At 50.4% G+C, this 17,209-nt stretch overlaps 1 protein-coding gene across 3 annotated transcripts in view; it reads left to right on the top strand.

Annotated features, from left to right (window-relative positions):
• Positions 1–9,306, top strand: part of BRD2 (bromodomain containing 2) — a 10,825-nt gene extending 1,519 nt beyond the window's left edge. Inside the window, exons 1-13 of one of the 3 annotated variants that reach the window (XM_058664715.1) lie at positions 684–787; positions 1,122–2,399; positions 3,511–3,814; positions 4,450–4,587; positions 5,002–5,140; positions 5,222–5,436; positions 5,518–5,892; positions 6,401–6,529; positions 6,695–6,940; positions 7,071–7,330; positions 7,857–8,161; positions 8,384–8,506; positions 8,592–9,306. In XM_058664715.1, coding sequence (XP_058520698.1) covers positions 2,371–2,399; positions 3,511–3,814; positions 4,450–4,587; positions 5,002–5,140; positions 5,222–5,436; positions 5,518–5,892; positions 6,401–6,529; positions 6,695–6,940; positions 7,071–7,330; positions 7,857–8,161; positions 8,384–8,506; positions 8,592–8,728 — 2,400 coding nt within the window. In that variant the 5' untranslated portion in view covers positions 684–787; positions 1,122–2,370 and the 3' untranslated portion in view covers positions 8,729–9,306. Of the gene's footprint in view, positions 1–683; positions 788–1,121; positions 2,400–3,510; positions 3,815–4,077; positions 4,170–4,449; positions 4,588–5,001; positions 5,141–5,221; positions 5,437–5,517; positions 5,893–6,400; positions 6,530–6,694; positions 6,941–7,070; positions 7,331–7,856; positions 8,162–8,383; positions 8,507–8,591 lie in introns of those variants that run through there. The other 2 variants (XM_058664708.1, XM_058664723.1) reach the window with 2 other exon arrangements.
• Positions 9,307–17,209: the final 7,903 nt, after the last annotated feature.

Here is a 17,209-nt window from a genome sequence, read left to right as displayed (position 1 = left end):
CCTGTGCAGCGCGGCCCGGGCCTGCTCCCCTGCCCGGCGGGGAAGGGGCCTCGGCCGTCCCGGGGCGCGTCCCTCGCGCTGGCAGTTTTAGTTGTGTGCTCGAGAAGACGGAGGCCGGCGGCCATGTTAGATGCAGTGGACGAGGTTCGGGCCCCAGGCTCCTGCGAACGAGGGAAGGTGGCGTGGCTGGAGCTCCCGAATCGAGGCTGAGCCCCTCCCTGGGAAAGAAGAGTTTTTCTGAGATGTGTTCATCGACAGTAACTCCTTTCCCAGGGAGGCACACAAGGAGTCTGGAAGGAGACCCGGGCGGACGCAGCCCAGCACTGTGGTGGAGGCCATGCATCCCTTTGCTGTGTCTGGCCGGTAGAGAGGCTTTAGACGGCCAGACTTTGGGCTCTAGTTCCTTATTCATACAGTCGGCTGCCCCGTTCAGATAACCAAATCGAGAGGAGGACTTCGTAGTGAGTTAGGGGATGGGGCCAGGCAGCTCCCAAAATGGCTCCTGCCCCTCCTCGGAGGCGGACGGCCCGGGGGGAGGGGAGGAGGGGGAGGGCTCGCCGCAGCCGCCGCCTCCTCCGCTCGCCCTCCTCCCCGGCGCTGACCGATGGACCAGCCGCTCCGTGGGGAGGACTCCGGACCCCGTGGGGGATGGGGGACCCTAGGAAGGGGGCGGGGAGCCCGCGGCGAGGTCCGAGCTCGCCTCGAGAGGCTGCTTCCCGACTCGCCCCTGGGGTTAGGACTTGTTCTTTTCTACCCTGAGCCAGACGCCGGCACGGAGTTTGGGGAAGTGGGTTCCTTTGTGTAGGGCAGGAGGGTGCGGTTGCAGATTCTGCTGCCCCTTAAGGCCCCAAGGTTTGTGGAGCCGGCGACAGGAGCCTGGGAAGGGATCGCGAGGTGGGGCGTGCAGGGGCTGGAGTATTCCTGCTCTGGTGGCCTGCTCAAGCCTTCGGGAGGTAAGGTGAGGGGGCTTTGGCGTTGTTGTTGGGCCTGGGAGAAGGACGGGAGGATTTTGAGACTTGGGCGAGTCTATTGTAGGTCGTGGGGAAACGTTCGCGCTCAGCTGTTGGCCAAACGAGAGCAGGCCGCGGCTTCTAAGATGGCGTCTGTCTTTCTCGTTTCAGACTTCCCTGCGGCGGCCGCCCTGCCGAGAACAACAGCCCGACGGCCGGCGACGCCCACGCGGCCCCGCCCGTGTCCTGCGGCTCGGCCAGCGGAGCAGCTACCGATGCCGCGACCTGCGCGGGCCCCGCAGTGGCCATTCGCTCCGTGCATGCAAGACTGGAAGGGGAGGCGGGGAGAAGGTGCCGGAGCCTCGGGGGAGATGGCCTCCGCGCCCCTCGCAGCCGCCCTCCTCGCCGGGAGTCGCCGAGCCGCAGCGCAGCCATTGGCTCGGGGACATGGCGGCCGCTGCCCTGTGGCTCCCTGCGGCACTCGCCCGCCCGGGACGGACGCGCTGGAAAGTGGGCCTATGACGTCACCGCGCCGCCCGGCCAATAGGAGACGCTCCCGCGGAGACGTGTCCCGCCCCCTCCGGCCCGGCTGCTACACGCGCGTGAGCGAGCGGGAGCGCGCGGAGGGGGCGGGGGGAGGCGCGGACAGGGTGGCGCGCATGAGCGGCGAAGCTCCGCCCCCCCGCCTATATATAAAGGGCCGGCGCGGGGCTCGGCGGCGCCATTTCGCGCTGGAGTGGAGCAGCCTCTAGAACGAGCTGGAGGATTCTGCCTTCCGAAACAGCGTTCGAGTCGTCGGGGGCCGCCATTACAATCCACGTCCATCCACTTGGAAATGGCCTTCGTCTCGGCCTACGGCCGGTCCCGGCGGACAGTAAAGACCCCATAGAAGCCCCGGGGGCTCCCCTTTTTCGGGCCCCGCCCAATCCTCGGAGTCTGTCCACCCCTCTACTCCGCCCTCAAGAGGATTTCAAAGATGGAGGCGGCGGCTTTCTAAAGCACTTTTCCTGTTCATCCGCCTCCATCCGAGGTCGAAACGGGACTTGGTCCGTTCCGGGCGACCCCGGCTGCAAGAGGGGACCCGTGCAAACCGACCGCGGGCTGTATTGGCGACTGTGTCTGGGATCGGGGATCGTCTTCACGTTTGGAGAGTCCTTCCCCCCTTTGCTCGCCCGCCTGAGCCAAGGCCGCCGCCATTTTCTTGCTATCTGCCGTCTGCGAAGCGCGCCAAGCTGCCGGAGCTTTCCGAGAGGTAGCGGAGGGGCTGCTCCGGTGCCCGCTCGGCCCAGGGGGTCTCGCCTGGAGGCCCGACGGCAGCGGCCTCCCCCCCACTCCCCGGGTTATGCCGGGCCGGGCGGGGAGGGGAACCGAGGCCACCCGGACTTTCGGCTGAGGGCAGCGCCGGTTCCCCGTGCTCAAGATGCTGCAGAACGTGACTCCCCACGGCAAGTAGGTGTCCGCGCGCCGGGTGGGCCGGGGACGTTGGGGCGGGTGGACGGCGGTTTGGCGCTGCGTGTGGGGGGAGTGCAGGTTGTCGCTGGCCGCCTGCTGGCCTTGGGCTGTCCGGGGAGCGAGGGCTGGCATGGACAGCTTCAAGCGGGCGGTGGGTCTGGTGCCCAGCAACGGCTTGTCAGTTTTGGGGAGAAACTCAAGGCTACTTTCAGTGCCGCATAGGGTTGCCATGGTGATAGCTTCAGGAATTGGCAAGGGGGCTTCTCAGAATAGGGTAAAGGGGTCACTAGCCCGCCCCTGGGTTCCCAGCGTCTGGGTTGTGTCCTGAAGTTCCGGTCTGGCTCGAGTGTGCGTGGAAGTGCTTGGGGGGAGTTCTTAAGTTTGATTCAGGGCAGGAGGTGGAGCTAGGGTTCCCCTAGCTCTGCGGATGTAAACAGGTCTTGAGTGTAGTGTTGTGGGTCTCCAGTGATGGGAAGCACCTGGTCCAGAGAAGCACCCAAGGGACTACAAGCGGGTGTTGGTGCTAGCCGTTAGTGGAGTTGGATTTGCAGTGAGGCAGTTAGGGGCTGTCGCGCAGCGAGGGGAGGCTCACTGACCTTGACTGTTGGGCAAGTGTTAAGGAGGGTCCGGGTGGGAAGCTGAGTAGGCTGCTGCTCTTGATGTCTGGTGTGATGATTGTGGTGGACTTGGAAGGCCATTTCCCAATGTGGAGTTCACTATTCTGTTTGTGTAGGACACAGGAGTTCTTGTGAACTCTTGGCAGCCTCATCATTTATGATGCGATTTTTCTCCCTAAGTTATTGTTCCTCTTTTTACCAGCCAGCCAGCTTCCCTGAGACTCGCCACCATGGCAACCACCAAACCCCTAGTGATGAGGAAGCTTTGGGACTCCACCTCTTTTTTGCTTAAGCCCCATCCCCATAGGGCTACAGTTTTCAGATGTTAAGCTGTCTTGGAGCCTCAGATGTACAAGGCTAACCCCTTCCAAGGTTCAAATCCTGGAACAGTCAGGCAAATAGTACAGATTTGGCTTGTTTGTGTGTGTGCGCAGGCGCGGACTATGTGCCTATGAAATTATCACATCTAATTTTGTTTCCCATCCTTACAGGCTCCCAGGGGAAGGGAATACAGGGTTACTAGGGCTGGGCCCAGAGGCAGCGGCGCCAGGGAAAAGAATTCGCAAGCCCTCCCTGTTGTATGAGGGATTTGAGAGCCCCACGATGGCGTCAGTGCCAGCTTTGCAACTGACCCCTGCCAACCCACCTCCCCCAGAAGTGTCCAATCCTAAAAAGCCAGGACGAGTTACCAATCAGCTTCAATACCTGCACAAGGTGGTGATGAAGGCTCTGTGGAAACATCAGTTTGCCTGGCCATTTCGGCAGCCTGTGGATGCTGTCAAATTGGGTCTGCCGGTGAGTAGAGATGTGGGATTATGGGGGGCAGGGTAATGAGCAAGAATGTGTGTGAGTGGGGGGGACTGCTTAGAGTAGGTGCTGCGGCCCCTAGGGAATGGAGTCCCCATTTCACCCCCATAGGGCAGGTAGGCGCCACCAAAGCTTTGGATTCTTGGTCCTTTGTGATTGCTCCAGCCGCTTGCTCTCTCTTATCTTGGCATCTCTTATTGTTCCCTCCATGTGTCCTTCCTTAACTTTTGTGCCCTGGCTCCATTTTACAGATTCCCACCCCAGGTTGGGAGAGGACCACGGTGGCCAAAATTCTTAGCTTCTTCCTTTCCCTCATGCAGTCCATGGATAGCCAACCCCAGAGGTAATGTCACAGGATGGGAAGTTTCCAGAGAGGGAGGGAGGTGGGTGGTAGAGAAAAGCAGGAGGGGCCTCCCAGTGGGTGTTAAGACTCCTTTTCTGTTTGTTCACTCCTGTCCCTTAGTTTAGTAGGGGCCGCAGTTTAGAAACTGTATTAATTTGTTTAGGGTGTACGTGCGTGTGTGTGTGTGAGAGTGAGAGTTGTTTGGTAGTTTGCCTACGGAAGTAAGCAGGGGTTTTTTGTTTTTTTTTATGGCTCTGATTTTAGCTCTTTGTTTGTTTAGGACTATCACAAAATCATAAAACAGCCTATGGACATGGGTACTATTAAGAGGAGACTTGAAAACAATTACTACTGGGCTGCCTCAGAGTGTATGCAGGATTTCAATACTATGTTCACCAACTGTTACATTTACAACAAGGTGAGTTCATTTAGATGATACTGTTGTGAAAAGTATTGCAAAGTGGTCAGGGCCTAAATTTCTGCAATCCACATGGTACTACTGAACAATGAGTTGTCTGTGGAGATCCTACACGCAAAGGTTATTTAAATAAAACACATGTTATACCTGGAAATGGTGGCCTTGTTTCTCAGAAAACTCCAAGGACCAAAATAGAACAAAATCTCTCTTCCTATTTGTCCTTTCCCTTGTTTATGAACTTTAAGGAAACCATGTGAGGCTTGTTGCATTTCGAAATAGTTGAGAAAATTGTTAGTGGCCTAGTGTAGGTAATTCTCAGCATTTCATCAAATGCTGAAGAGGTTGGTGATCTGGGGATAGGAATTCCTCAGTGTGTCTTAGTGTTTTTTAACCTTTTGTGTGTGTGTGTTTTAGCCCACTGATGATATTGTCTTGATGGCACAAACACTGGAAAAGATCTTCCTACAGAAAGTGGCGTCAATGCCACAGGAAGAACAAGAGCTTGTGGTGACCATCCCTAAAAACAGCCACAAGAAGGGGGCCAAGTTAGCAGGTAGGAAGAGTGGGAGTTTCGCAAATGGAAATTTCAAACTAAAAATTACCCCCGCTCACTCCACCCCCTTTTTTTTTCCAGCGCTCCAGGGCAATATCACCACTGCTCATCAGGTTCCTGCAGTCTCTTCTGTGTCTCACACAGCCCTGTATACTCCACCACCCGAGATCCCTACCACTGTCCTCAATATTCCCCATCCATCCGTCATCTCTTCTCCCCTTCTGAAGTCCCTGCACTCTGCTGGCCCTCCACTCCTTGCTGTCTCTGCAGCTCCGCCAGCCCAGCCCCTTGCCAAGGTATGAATTTGGGAATGGGGAAGGAAGGTTTTGAGTGAGGTGGACCTGAGGTAATAGGCATGTATTGATTTTTCTCTACAGAAGAAAGGGGTTAAGCGGAAAGCAGATACAACCACTCCTACACCTACAGCCATCCTGGCTCCTGGTTCTCCAGCTAGCCCTCCTGGGAGTCTTGAACCTAAGGCAGCAAGGCTTCCCCCTATGCGCAGAGAGAGTGGCCGCCCCATCAAGCCACCCCGCAAAGATCTGCCTGACTCTCAGCAACAGCACCAGAGTTCTAAAAAAGGAAAGCTCTCAGAACAGTTGAAACATTGCAATGGCATTTTGAAGGAATTGCTCTCTAAGAAGCATGCTGCCTATGCCTGGCCTTTCTATAAACCAGTGGACGCTTCTGCTCTGGGCCTGCATGACTACCATGACATCATTAAGCACCCCATGGACCTCAGCACTGTCAAGGTACCCACTGCATGGGGCAGATGGGATGCTCAGGCAGTGTGATTAGAGCCTAGGGACTAGAGCAATTCAATCACACGTCATTGGGGCACACTGCAGTCTTTGAATCTTGCTGTCTTATGAAATAGTAGGAAGGGAAACAGTCAAGTACTTGATGAAAGTGCATATTTCCTGGAGTTTGCAACACCAAGGATGGGTTTTGTCTTCAGAGCGGCACAACTCATCTGCAATTAAGTTGTATTTATTTGGAAACATCTCAGTTGGGGAAACGGGTGGAAAGGTAATCTGAGACCTCCTCCCTTCCCCTACACTTGATTTTCTTTTCTAGACATAAATGTTTCTGCAGTCCACTCAAATTGCTTTGACTTGAAACTTGAACTCCAGGGCACAGGTGCTTAAAGTGATCTCCACTGTGCTCTCAAGAAGAGGGCTGCTCTGGTGGTGTCTGGGGTTGGCAGGGAAAGGTGAGTCTCTCTGCCTGTGCAGCTTCTGATGCTGCCTCCTTCTGCAGCGGAAGATGGAGAATCGCGATTACCGAGACGCACAGGAGTTTGCTGCTGATGTGCGGCTTATGTTCTCCAACTGCTATAAGTACAATCCTCCTGACCATGATGTTGTAGCCATGGCGCGAAAGCTGCAGGTGAGTGAGTGAGGATTTGGAGTTTGAAGTATGACTGGGTGTGGGAGAGATTTTTCCAAATCCTCATAACCTCCACGTGGAACTTTCCTCTCTGTTTTTAACTTGCATGACTGGGTATAGCCTGGCAGGGTGTCAGCATAGCTTCAAGTCTGCTTTTGTTTCCAGGATGTGTTTGAGTTCCGTTATGCTAAGATGCCAGATGAGCCACTAGAACCAGGGCCGTTACCCATCTCCACTGCCTTGCCCCCTGGCCTGGTCAAATCGTCTTCAGAATCCTCCAGTGAAGAAAGTAGCAGTGATAGTTCTTCTGAGGAAGAGGAGGAAGACGAAGATGAGGAGGAGGAAGAAGAGAGTGAAAGCTCTGACTCGGAGGAAGAAAGGGCGCACCGCTTGGCAGAGCTACAGGAACAGGTATTATGTCACCCTTCAGTCTTTACTGGGTAAGAGGTTTATATCCGACCTTTGCTCGGAGGTTTTTTTTTTTTCTGTGATTCAGTCTTTACTGTTTATATGTCCTAATTCATGTCTGATTGTTCTTCAGCTTCGGGCGGTTCATGAACAGCTTGCTGCCCTGTCCCAGGGCCCAATATCTAAGCCCAAGCGGAAGAGAGAGAAAAAAGAGAAAAAGAAGAAACGGAAAGCAGAGAAACATCGGGGCCGAACTACAGTTGATGAGGATGACAAAGGGCCCAGGGCACCCCGGCCACCTCAGCCCAAGAAATCAAAGAAAGCGAGTGGAAGTGGCAGTGTTGCTGCCCTGGGCCCCCCTGGCTTTGGACCTTCTGGAGGAAGTGGTGCCAAGTGAGTTCTTCACTACAGGACAGGAAGGAGAAACTAGTTCTAGTTTTCAGAGTGTGTCATCTCCACGAAGGGGGGTCAGTGGAGTTTATGCAAATGGTGGGGTAACAGCAGGCTTTGCAACTACTCAATTGCAAGCTCTTACTGTGATGTGAAAGTAAACAAATGAACATAACTGGTGTAGTGAAACTTTCAGAACAAGTAGTAATGGTTGTACTTGTTATGTCAGTCAGCTTGCTGCTGCTCTAAACAGAAGTTAGACTTCGTGTATTAGTACTGCTTTGAGGAACAAAAAGAACCATTCATTCCAGCATATCCTAGTGTTCAGAACCCAAAGTAAATATAAGCTGATAGGCCTGCAAGGATCCAATAAAATGTTCTGCTTTCCTAATAACTAACCCATCTGACTCAACCATTGGCCTTATGTGAAACTCCACCACCCCCATAGGCAAGAGAGGATTGTTGGTGAACGGTGGGCATGTGTTGAAAGGATGTTCCTTCTCACTTGACAACTTTATGTTGCCTGCAGGCTCCCCAAAAAGACCACAAAGACGGCCCCACCTACCCTGCCCACGGGTTACGATTCCGAGGAGGAAGAGGAGAGCAGACCCATGAGTTATGACGAGAAGCGGCAGTTGAGCCTGGACATCAATAAGTTACCTGGGGAGAAACTGGGTCGAGTTGTACATATAATCCAAGCCAGGGAACCATCTTTACGGGACTCAAACCCAGAAGAGATCGAGATTGATTTTGAAACACTCAAGCCATCCACACTGAGAGAGCTTGAGCGTTACGTGCTTTCCTGCTTGCGAAAGAAACCTCGGAAACCCTACAGTAAGTAAAATGAGAGCCAGCCCCATGCTCAGTGTGGTTCTGAGGAGACAGCTTGCAAAAGAGGGTGGTATTTAATCCACTAGGAATGGCCAGCTCCCAGGGCCTAGGAGTGCATTGGCTGCTTCCAGGTGTGCTGTTGGAGAAAAGGGTTTGACAACCCAGGGACTGACACTAGGACGCTTAACAGTGATTGAACTGAATCCTGTTAAATTTATTTTGTAGCCATTAAGAAACCTGTGGGAAAGACAAAGGAAGAATTGGCTTTGGAGAAGAAGCGAGAACTAGAAAAGCGGTTACAAGATGTCAGTGGGCAGCTAAATTCCACCAAAAAACCCCCCAAGAAAGGTGGGTGTTGTTTGAAGTTGCTGCTGATTTTGACTGGGCTCTACTGGCTGTTATCACATGCTTTGCCTGTGTCTTTGTACTGCAGCGAGTGAGAAGACAGAGGCATCCTCTGCACAGCAAGTGGCCGTGTCACGGCTCAGCGCTTCCAGCTCCAGCTCGGATTCCAGCTCCTCCTCTTCATCTTCCTCCTCTTCAGACACCAGTGATTCAGACTCAGGCTAAGGGGTCAGGCCAGATGGGGCAGGAAGGCTCCGCAGGACCGGACCCCTAACCCACCCTGCCCCACACCTTCCCTCTTGCTGTGACACTTCTTCATCTCACCTTCCCTCCCCCCTCTGTAGGAGAGCTGGCTCTGCAGGGGGAAGGGGTACAGGGACACGGACTGAAGGAGGAACATGGACAATATACTTCTGAATTCCCAGCCCCATTGGGTGTGACCTTTTGGGCAAAGAGCCCCCCTGTTCAGAATTACTGGGATGGGGCAGGGATACAGGGTGGGAGTGGGCCAAGGCCCTGCTAGGCCCTGTTCACTTGTAAGGGCCCTGTTTTGAGGTTGTTTGTTCTAATTTATTTTAAGCTACGTAAGGCTGAGGGGTTGTGGTCATGAGTCCCCTCAGCCTCCATGGGGAGGGAAGAAGGGGGAGCGCTTTTTTTACGTTGACTTTTTTTTTCTACTGTTTTCCCTTTTTCCTTCCATACCATTTGGGGCCCTGGGAGTTAAAGTCATCTCCCCATTTGGCCCCCTGGACTTTTGTCTGTTGGTTCTAACTTGTAAATAAAGAAAATATTATTGAAATTTCGAGTTCCATTAGTAAGTTTTCATGGTGTTTCTAAAGGAGCATGAGGATTGTTTTGAGCCTGTTTTTAGTTTTAGGCTAAGAAAAATGTTCTAAAAAGAGTTCTAAAACTAGTTTGAAGTGGTTCTTTGGTTCCTGTGGACTGGGTTTATGAAGTGATTCAAACACAAAATAGCAAGTCGGGGTGGCCACAGCAGTGGGCATATGCCTCGTAACACTTGTAACAGATGGCCTTGCTTGGATAAACATTACTGCCTTATAACTGCACAGTGCAGGGCCCAGCGCAATAAGTCCTCACCTTGCACGCGCCGGGATCACATGGATGCCAGTTCTAATCCCGGCAGCTCTACTTCCCACCCACCTCCCTGCTTGTGGCCTGGGAAAGCAGTGAGGACGGCCCAAAGCCTTGGGACCCTGCACCCGCATGGGAGACCCAAAACTGCTCCTGGGTTAGGATTGGCTCAGCACCAGCCGTTGCAGTCACTTGGGGAGTGAACCAGTGGACGGAGAATCCTCTGTTTCCGCCTTTCCAATTAAAATCTTAAACTGCACAGTGCAAGTTGACGGTACACTGGTCACACAACTGTCACAGCAGCAACACCTACCTTGCTAAAAGCAAGAAACGGGATTTGTGCTTCAGGTAGCTGAGGTGCATGGGGTCTGGAATTTAGGGATTTGCTACAGAAGGAAGGACCAGTAGCTCTGTAAGGGTCCACAGCAAGGTATGAATTTGGTGATGAAGTAATGCCTCCTGCTGTCCTGAATCCTGAGTTGAGACACGTGGGTGCTTGAAGTTTGGGAACTGGTGATACAGAATGGATCTGAATCACTTGTTGGGTACCTGAATAAACCAGGGTTTTGGTTATCTTGGCATGTTGATTATCCTTTTGACCAAAAAAACCAACATTGGGAAGTATGGAGCTTTGCTATAGGGTCTTTGGGGTGTTTAGGTCTAAAGAACAAGATGGCTGAGCTGGGCTCGTTTTGGGAGGCGGAATTCAGGAAGCAGATAGCTGCAGCCCTTGCTGCTTAGGTGTGTGCTCGCACATCACATTGTGGGGAAAAATAACCGAAAGTAGTGTTGTCCATGAAGTTTAACCCAGACACCAATAACAAAGTTCTGGTTTTTAAGTGTTGGCTGGGTCAGGATGGCCCCAAATTAGTAGTTTTCAGTTAACTACATAAATCAGTTATCTCCAGTCAATCTTGTTTCCTGTTAGGTGTCATAATGGTTTCCACATACTTCATGGTATGTGTACTGTGGCACTAGGAGGTCCAGCGGTGGGCCTATATCCTCAGTATTCCCAGTGGCAGATGGTAGTCCCATGCCTTCCTTGAGCCCATGATCATTTATTAGCTGGCTTGCAAACAAAAGAGAAAGCTTTCCGTAGCAATGGAACAGTAGTTCCTTCTGAAATGTAAGAATACTCACTTGTGTTCCTTAAGTTTACTGGGAATTAGAAATGAGAATATCACAGGCAGAGGTGCTAGAAAAGGATTTTTTGCCTGTTTGTCTTATTGATTGCTAATGGGAACTCACTGGTGTTTGTACACTCCATGTGTCTTTGATAACAAATTGTTTCCACTCAGGTCAACAGGAGGCCCTCTGTCTTCGAGTCTTGTCTTGCCTTGCTTTCTGGAACAAGAAGATACTATGCCAGCTTTGTTTTCTCTCCGACCCACACCTGGAGTCAGTTACGCCTCCTAGAAGCTCTTTTCTAGTAGGAAAAGGTGTTTAAAAGCTCCAGTCTGTGCACTAAGGGTGTCACTGCGCTGAGCTGTCCCGAGATTTTCATTGGTTAGAGCAAGGAGATACATTTGTAAACCATTAGTTAGAATTCATAGTTTTCTAATTCAAATTTAGTGTTAATTCAGCTACTCTTGCCTCCTTTTTCCTATACTCTTAGTTCCATGACATTAGCATAATTATTGATTAGTTTTATCTGGTAACATTTGTAGTACAGTTTAAAATAACAATAGAATATTCCTGAACAGTGAAACTATATGGGGCTGGTTTTGTGGCCCAGTAGGGGAAGTTTGCCACTTGCTACGCTGGGAACCTAGCTTAGAGCATCAGTTCAAGTCCCAGCTGCTCTGCTTCCAGCCTGGCTCTGTGTCCATGTGTGTGGGCAAGCAGCAGCAGATCATCCAACATGTGGCAGGCCTGCGTACAGCACCCGGCTTCCTCCTGCTGCTGTCCTGGCCATTGTGGTCATAAGGGGAATTATCCACTAAATGAAAAATATCTCTCTCTCTGTCAAATAAATAAATCTTCAAAAGAAAACCTATTGAATAAGCTCTTTAGTGGCTTTTTGTGTCTAGAATGCATTCCAGTATGAACGTATAGCACTGTCTTCTAACATCAATTCTTTTTGTTATTTGGTTTAGTTATCACACATCATAGAAATTTTAAATTTTTATAAAAACAAAGTATACATCTCAGTGGGCCCCGCACAGTAGCTTAGCAGTTAAAGCTCTCACCTTGCATGCGCAAGGATCCCATATGGACACCGTTTCAGGTCCTGGTGACCCTGTTTCCCATAAAGCTCTCCAAGCGACCACAAAGGTGATCCAAAGCCAGGATCCAGGAACTTCTTTCGGAGCTTCCACAGGGGTGCAGGGAACCAAGGCTTTGGGCCATCCTCCACTGCTTTCCCAGGCCACAAGCAGGGAGCTGGATGGGAAGTGGAGCAGCCAGAATTAGAACTGGCATCCATAGGGGACCCCAGCGCATTCAAGGTGAGGACTTTAGCCACTAGCCTACCGTGCTGGGCCCACTCAGAAATTTTTAACATCTTTATGTTAACCGTGTCACCAAGGAATTTGACAAGGTTTTGATATTTTATTCTTTCCTCAATTCTTTAAATATTTACTAAACAGCTACCATGTTTCATTCAGGTACTATGGCAAGACAAGACCCTTAGCCTAGAGCAGTTCCATGAGGGCCTAGGAGTAGAATCAAGGGCACTGGGCACCTACTAGGCTTCAGAAGTGGTGTTGGGATCCGAGGGCGGAGGCTTACAGGGGACAGATGTGCCGGGGAGTCTGTTCCTTAGGAGACTCAGCTTACATAGAGGTGACATCAGAGCACAAATCATCGGTAGCACTGTACTGAGTCCCCAGGGTGAGAGAGGGAGGCAGAACCTGAGTCCACTTCTGTCCAGGCACAGCCACTGCTCCAGGACCTGAAAGGAGAAAGGGAAGCCCATGAGGCGCCTCACTCAAGCACGGGCAGCTGACTGGAAGATGCTCAGGTGACAGAGGAGCCAGAGGTGGGCGGTTCACTTAGCAGAGTTGCTCAGAGACGCCTAGGTGAGTGACACCACATGAAGTGCATAGGGGTTGAGTTGCAGGCGTCAGTGTCATGATCTTGAGCTCCAGGGAGAGGTAGTGTGCCTGTAGCTTACAGGAGAGAGATGAGTGGAGGGAGCTGGGCTGGGAGAAACATGCAGACCCATCCCCCTTGTCCTGGTTAGCCAGCGAGGAGTTTAGTATGTTCTTTTCTGAGCAAGAAAGTCTGAACACGGGGCACGACATGAACACAGAAGTGAGATCGCTTTGGTAACAACGGAACCTAGTCGCTTTTTCAACCTCACCCCATTTCCTGCAGAAGCCACGACGGAATTTGCTTCTCAAAAGGGAGTGACCATCCCACTCCCACCTTACACACATTTCCTAGCAAGGCTAATGTCTGACCACGCTTGCTCTGCCTCCTCTCTCCCCATGCTGCAGTGGAAAACAAACCAGGCTCCAGCATCTTGCAGCCCTACCCAGCCACCCTGCAGCTGGCTTCCGCCTCTGTAAGATGTAGGTAATTATGCTTAACTCACAGAGCAGGTGCTGGGGAGACACGACATGATGCGTGGATGGCAGAACAAGGCCTCCTGTTGCCTCAGGTTTGTGACACAAGGCCATAGCAGATGTCACCTCTAAGACCCTCCTCTGGCTTTGGATTTCCTGAAGCGTATCTGACACTGAGGCAGGCGTCCCAGGCATTATGCCCCAGCAGAGGGAGGGGGGACTGCCCTGGGAAGGCAGAGAAGAGGTTCTGCCGAGCTGAGGGAGGGGCACACGTCTGTGGGTCCTGAGAGCCCTGCTCCTGTGGGAGGGTCATCTGCATGGAGCATCTGCCCCAGACCACTCAAGAACCACTCAACAGACTCCCTGCCTGGCCTGGTGCAGAGCAGCCGGGCAGCCACTTTGTAAGCACCACACTGTAAGGCTTCAGCATGCTTGGTCACCTGGCTGGCCAGAGGCAGAAAACAGAAGACATTTCTCCAAGGTATCCACACACACAACAGCTGGATTTAAAACCACCCTCATGGCATGGGTAGGGAGCAGGTTTTGAATCAGATTAAAGACCATTTAAAGAAATTTGCTATTTCTTGCATGATTTTATCGATCTTGCCTACCAAGACAGTACATCCACAACACATGAATGAATACCTTTTTCCACAGACCCAGCACATTAGATGTGTGCAGTAAGCAGCCAATGTTATTTCAACCAGCTGTGGAGCCATGGGAGCAGGCTGCAATGGAAGGCAACGAAATGGAATTAAATAGAACGCTGAACATGTTTCAACGCCTCTTATATCCCAGGCAGTATGACAGGCATTGGAAACGTAAGACATAGAATTGACTTGCCCTAGAGGGGCAACGACAGCAAAGTGAGGCACGCACACGGTTAACCTTGACACCCAGCAGAAGGCAGAATACGCTGTAGGGAGAGAGTGGACAGAAGGCTGCGCTTTGGGTTGGTAAGGCTTCTCCAAAGATGTGGCATTTGAGCTGCAGCTGGGGAGGGACAGGGAGTGTTCTGATTGGTTAGCAGAAGGCAGTCTGGCACAGAGAATAGGGGACAGTTTGAGAAGGAACTTCACCCTGTAGACATGAAGCACCTATGGAAACAGAAAAATACACTGCAAGCTTTCAGAGAGAAAATGAAACCAACAGATGAGGGCAGAGTTGCTGTGCAGTGGATTAAGCTGCTGGCAGTGCTGACATCCCTTATCTGGCTGCCAGTTCAAGTCTGAGTTACTCCACCACCGATCCATTCCCTGTAAATGAACACGTAGGAAGGGATGATGACTGAAGTACTTGAGTTTCTGCCACCCACATGGGAGGCCTGGACAAAGTTCCTGGCTGCTGTGGTCATTTGGTGAACCAGTAGAAGGAAGGTTTCTCTTGCTCTGCTTTTCCCTCTTTCTCTGCCTTTCAGGATAAATAGGTTACATCCAAGTCTCATGACTGAATATCCCCTGGCTTACCAATCACACTGAAGTGAAGAGACAGAGAAGAATCTTGAAGATCCACATAGGAAGATCAATGCAGTGACAGAGTGTGCTAATCTCTGCCTGCGGTGCTGGCATTGCATATGGACACAGTTCAAGTCCTGGCTGCTTTCCTTCCTAATCCAGCTCCTTGCTTGCAGCTTGAGAAAACACAAAGAATGACTCAAGTACTTGGGCCCCTGAATCCCTGTGGGAGATCTGCAAGAAGCTCCTGGCTCCTAGCTGGCTTTGGATCAGCTCAGCTCTGGCCATTGCAGCCATTTAAGGAATAAACTTTAAGATAAAAAATCTGTGTGTGTGTGTGTGTGTGTGTGTCTCTCTCTGGCTATATCTCTTATTTTCAAATTAAATGAATACATCTTTAAATAATAAAAGATATTTTTAAAATTCTGATGGGAGTAGTTTTCAACTTTGCATTTTATGTCCATGCAAACTAGCAAAAATAAGAATAAAATGAATGCATATCCACCTTGTACCAAAGCTAACAAGTTCAATTCAGGGGCTTCAGAAGCATGTACTTCACTAAAATAAGGCAAAGATCCCAAGAGAGTTGTTTCTGGATCCAAGGAGCAGAGGGACCAACATAGGGAACAGGTGAATCCTGACAAGGATGGTGGAAAGGCCTTCCCCGGATGACGGCCGTGTCACTGAGGGAGACAGGAGGCTCTGTCTGGTTTCATCTGATGATCAAATTGATAAAACACCTGTTGTGTCTGATTGCACTGTGAGAACGTCTATGATTCACTAATGGTAGATATAAATAAAACCAAAGAGAAAGAGGCAGGATCAAATTACCATCCATTCATATTAACCCTGAGTGTAATGGCTTAAACTTATCAATCAAATGTCATAGATTAGTAGACTAGATTAAAAAAACAAAACCCATTTATTTGTTGTCTACAGAAGACATATCTCACCAACACAGATAAGCAGAAACTATATCTCATGGATTTTGATGATTTGTTTTAATTTAGTTTCTTCTCTTCAGAATGCTTTCTTCCCACTAAATTCACTGACTCATAGATCATTTTCTTCAAAAAGTTTCTTGAATTTCTTTTTCATTTCTTCAATGACACATTAGTCATTCAGTAGCATGTTATTTAACTTCATGGCATTTTTGTCTTTTCTTCCTGTTGTTGATTTTGTATTGTGGCTTTTCATTTAAAAGGATTTATAGTAACTGTGTAATGGAGACCATCATATCCAGATGTGAGGCTACAATGCAGTATTATGCATCTCTACTTCCAGATCAAAGATGGACTCCCAATGAAGCTGTTGAATATATCTTGACAATAGGATGCTGGACTCTGCCATTGTCCATGCCCACAATGATGGACACATGACTGTCTGAAGAGCTATGCTACAGTACTAATTTAGGGGAACTCAGTAGATGGGGGACAGTACTTGGGGAGAGGATAAGAGAAATCCCAGGACCTATGGAACTGTATCATGAAATGATAATAATAATAAAATAAATACATTTTTAAAATGGTTGACCTAAAGGCATGCCATTTACACGCTACTAACAGTAGCAGTGCTGAAATCCAAGTGGGCAGGATGTCCTCAGAGCGTGGAGAAAAGCCCTGTCCCTACCCCCCACTCTAGGAAGTGCAGGCAGAGCCTGAAGCTGAATCCCAAGATGGAACAATGCCAGGCTCAGAGACGCAAGTCAGCGCCAGCACAATCCTTGAAACAGCCGCAGGGTTTTGCCTCTGGGGGCAGGAGAGGGCGCTGGAGGTAGGGATTTTTGTAATAGATCAGGTAGAACTATCTGACCATGTACAGAACTCAGCTGTGCTAAAAGCTGAAAGGGCTAGAGGCAGCGCTTGCAGAAGTTTGTTTTTTTTTTTTTTTTGTCCCCAAAATTAGTCTACAAATTTAACAGACTCCTAATTAGAATCTAACTTAAAGTTTTAGGGGAAATTGAGTAAAATTATTTTTTAGAATTTATTTTTGATGATGTTTGCACAGTTGAGAAGGATGCATGCCCATGTGGACCACTGAATAGGGTGGGAAGGGTTGAGGATTAGGGGAAAGCGGATGAGACCATTGTTTCCAATTTTTCTTTTTCTTCTTCCCATATCTGCGGGAAGTGGGGAGCGAAGAAGAGAAGCCACACTCAGCACCTCAACTGCCTCACTACCCAGGGATGGGGAACCGCCACCTGATGTCATCCAATGTGGAGCATGCGCCAAAGGTTCTACTCAAGTGGTTTCAATATGGCAGTTCATTGGGGCCTGCAGAGGACATCTAGTACAACAGCAGAGGATTGGAGGGCAGAACAAATTGGACAACTACCCCAGCCAGGTGTTGACAACAAATATCTGGTTGAATGGAGGTCTAAGGTGGGCTGTGTCAGTGAATGAGCCTGGGAAGGATTTCCTTATCCTTGGAGCAGCGAGATCGACAGCATTTCAGAACTATGGAAACCACTTGAACGGAACAGTCCTTGTAACCGCGCACTGGAGGGGCTGGAACTGGGACTGGGTGCCTGGACTGAGACAGGAGCTGGCCTCCCTGCTCTGTGGGAGAGTCCATTATGGGGCGAGTCTGTTCTACAGGAGGAAGAAAGAACTGCTCCTGCTCCCTGCACAGGTGCAGTCTAATCGCAAGAA

The sequence above is a fragment of the Ochotona princeps genome, chromosome 1, assembly GCF_030435755.1.
Source record: "Ochotona princeps isolate mOchPri1 chromosome 1, mOchPri1.hap1, whole genome shotgun sequence".
Lineage (NCBI taxonomy): Eukaryota > Metazoa > Chordata > Mammalia > Lagomorpha > Ochotonidae > Ochotona > Ochotona princeps.
The sequence above is the reverse complement of the archived record's forward strand: the minus strand, read 5'-3'. Positions and strand labels throughout refer to the sequence as shown.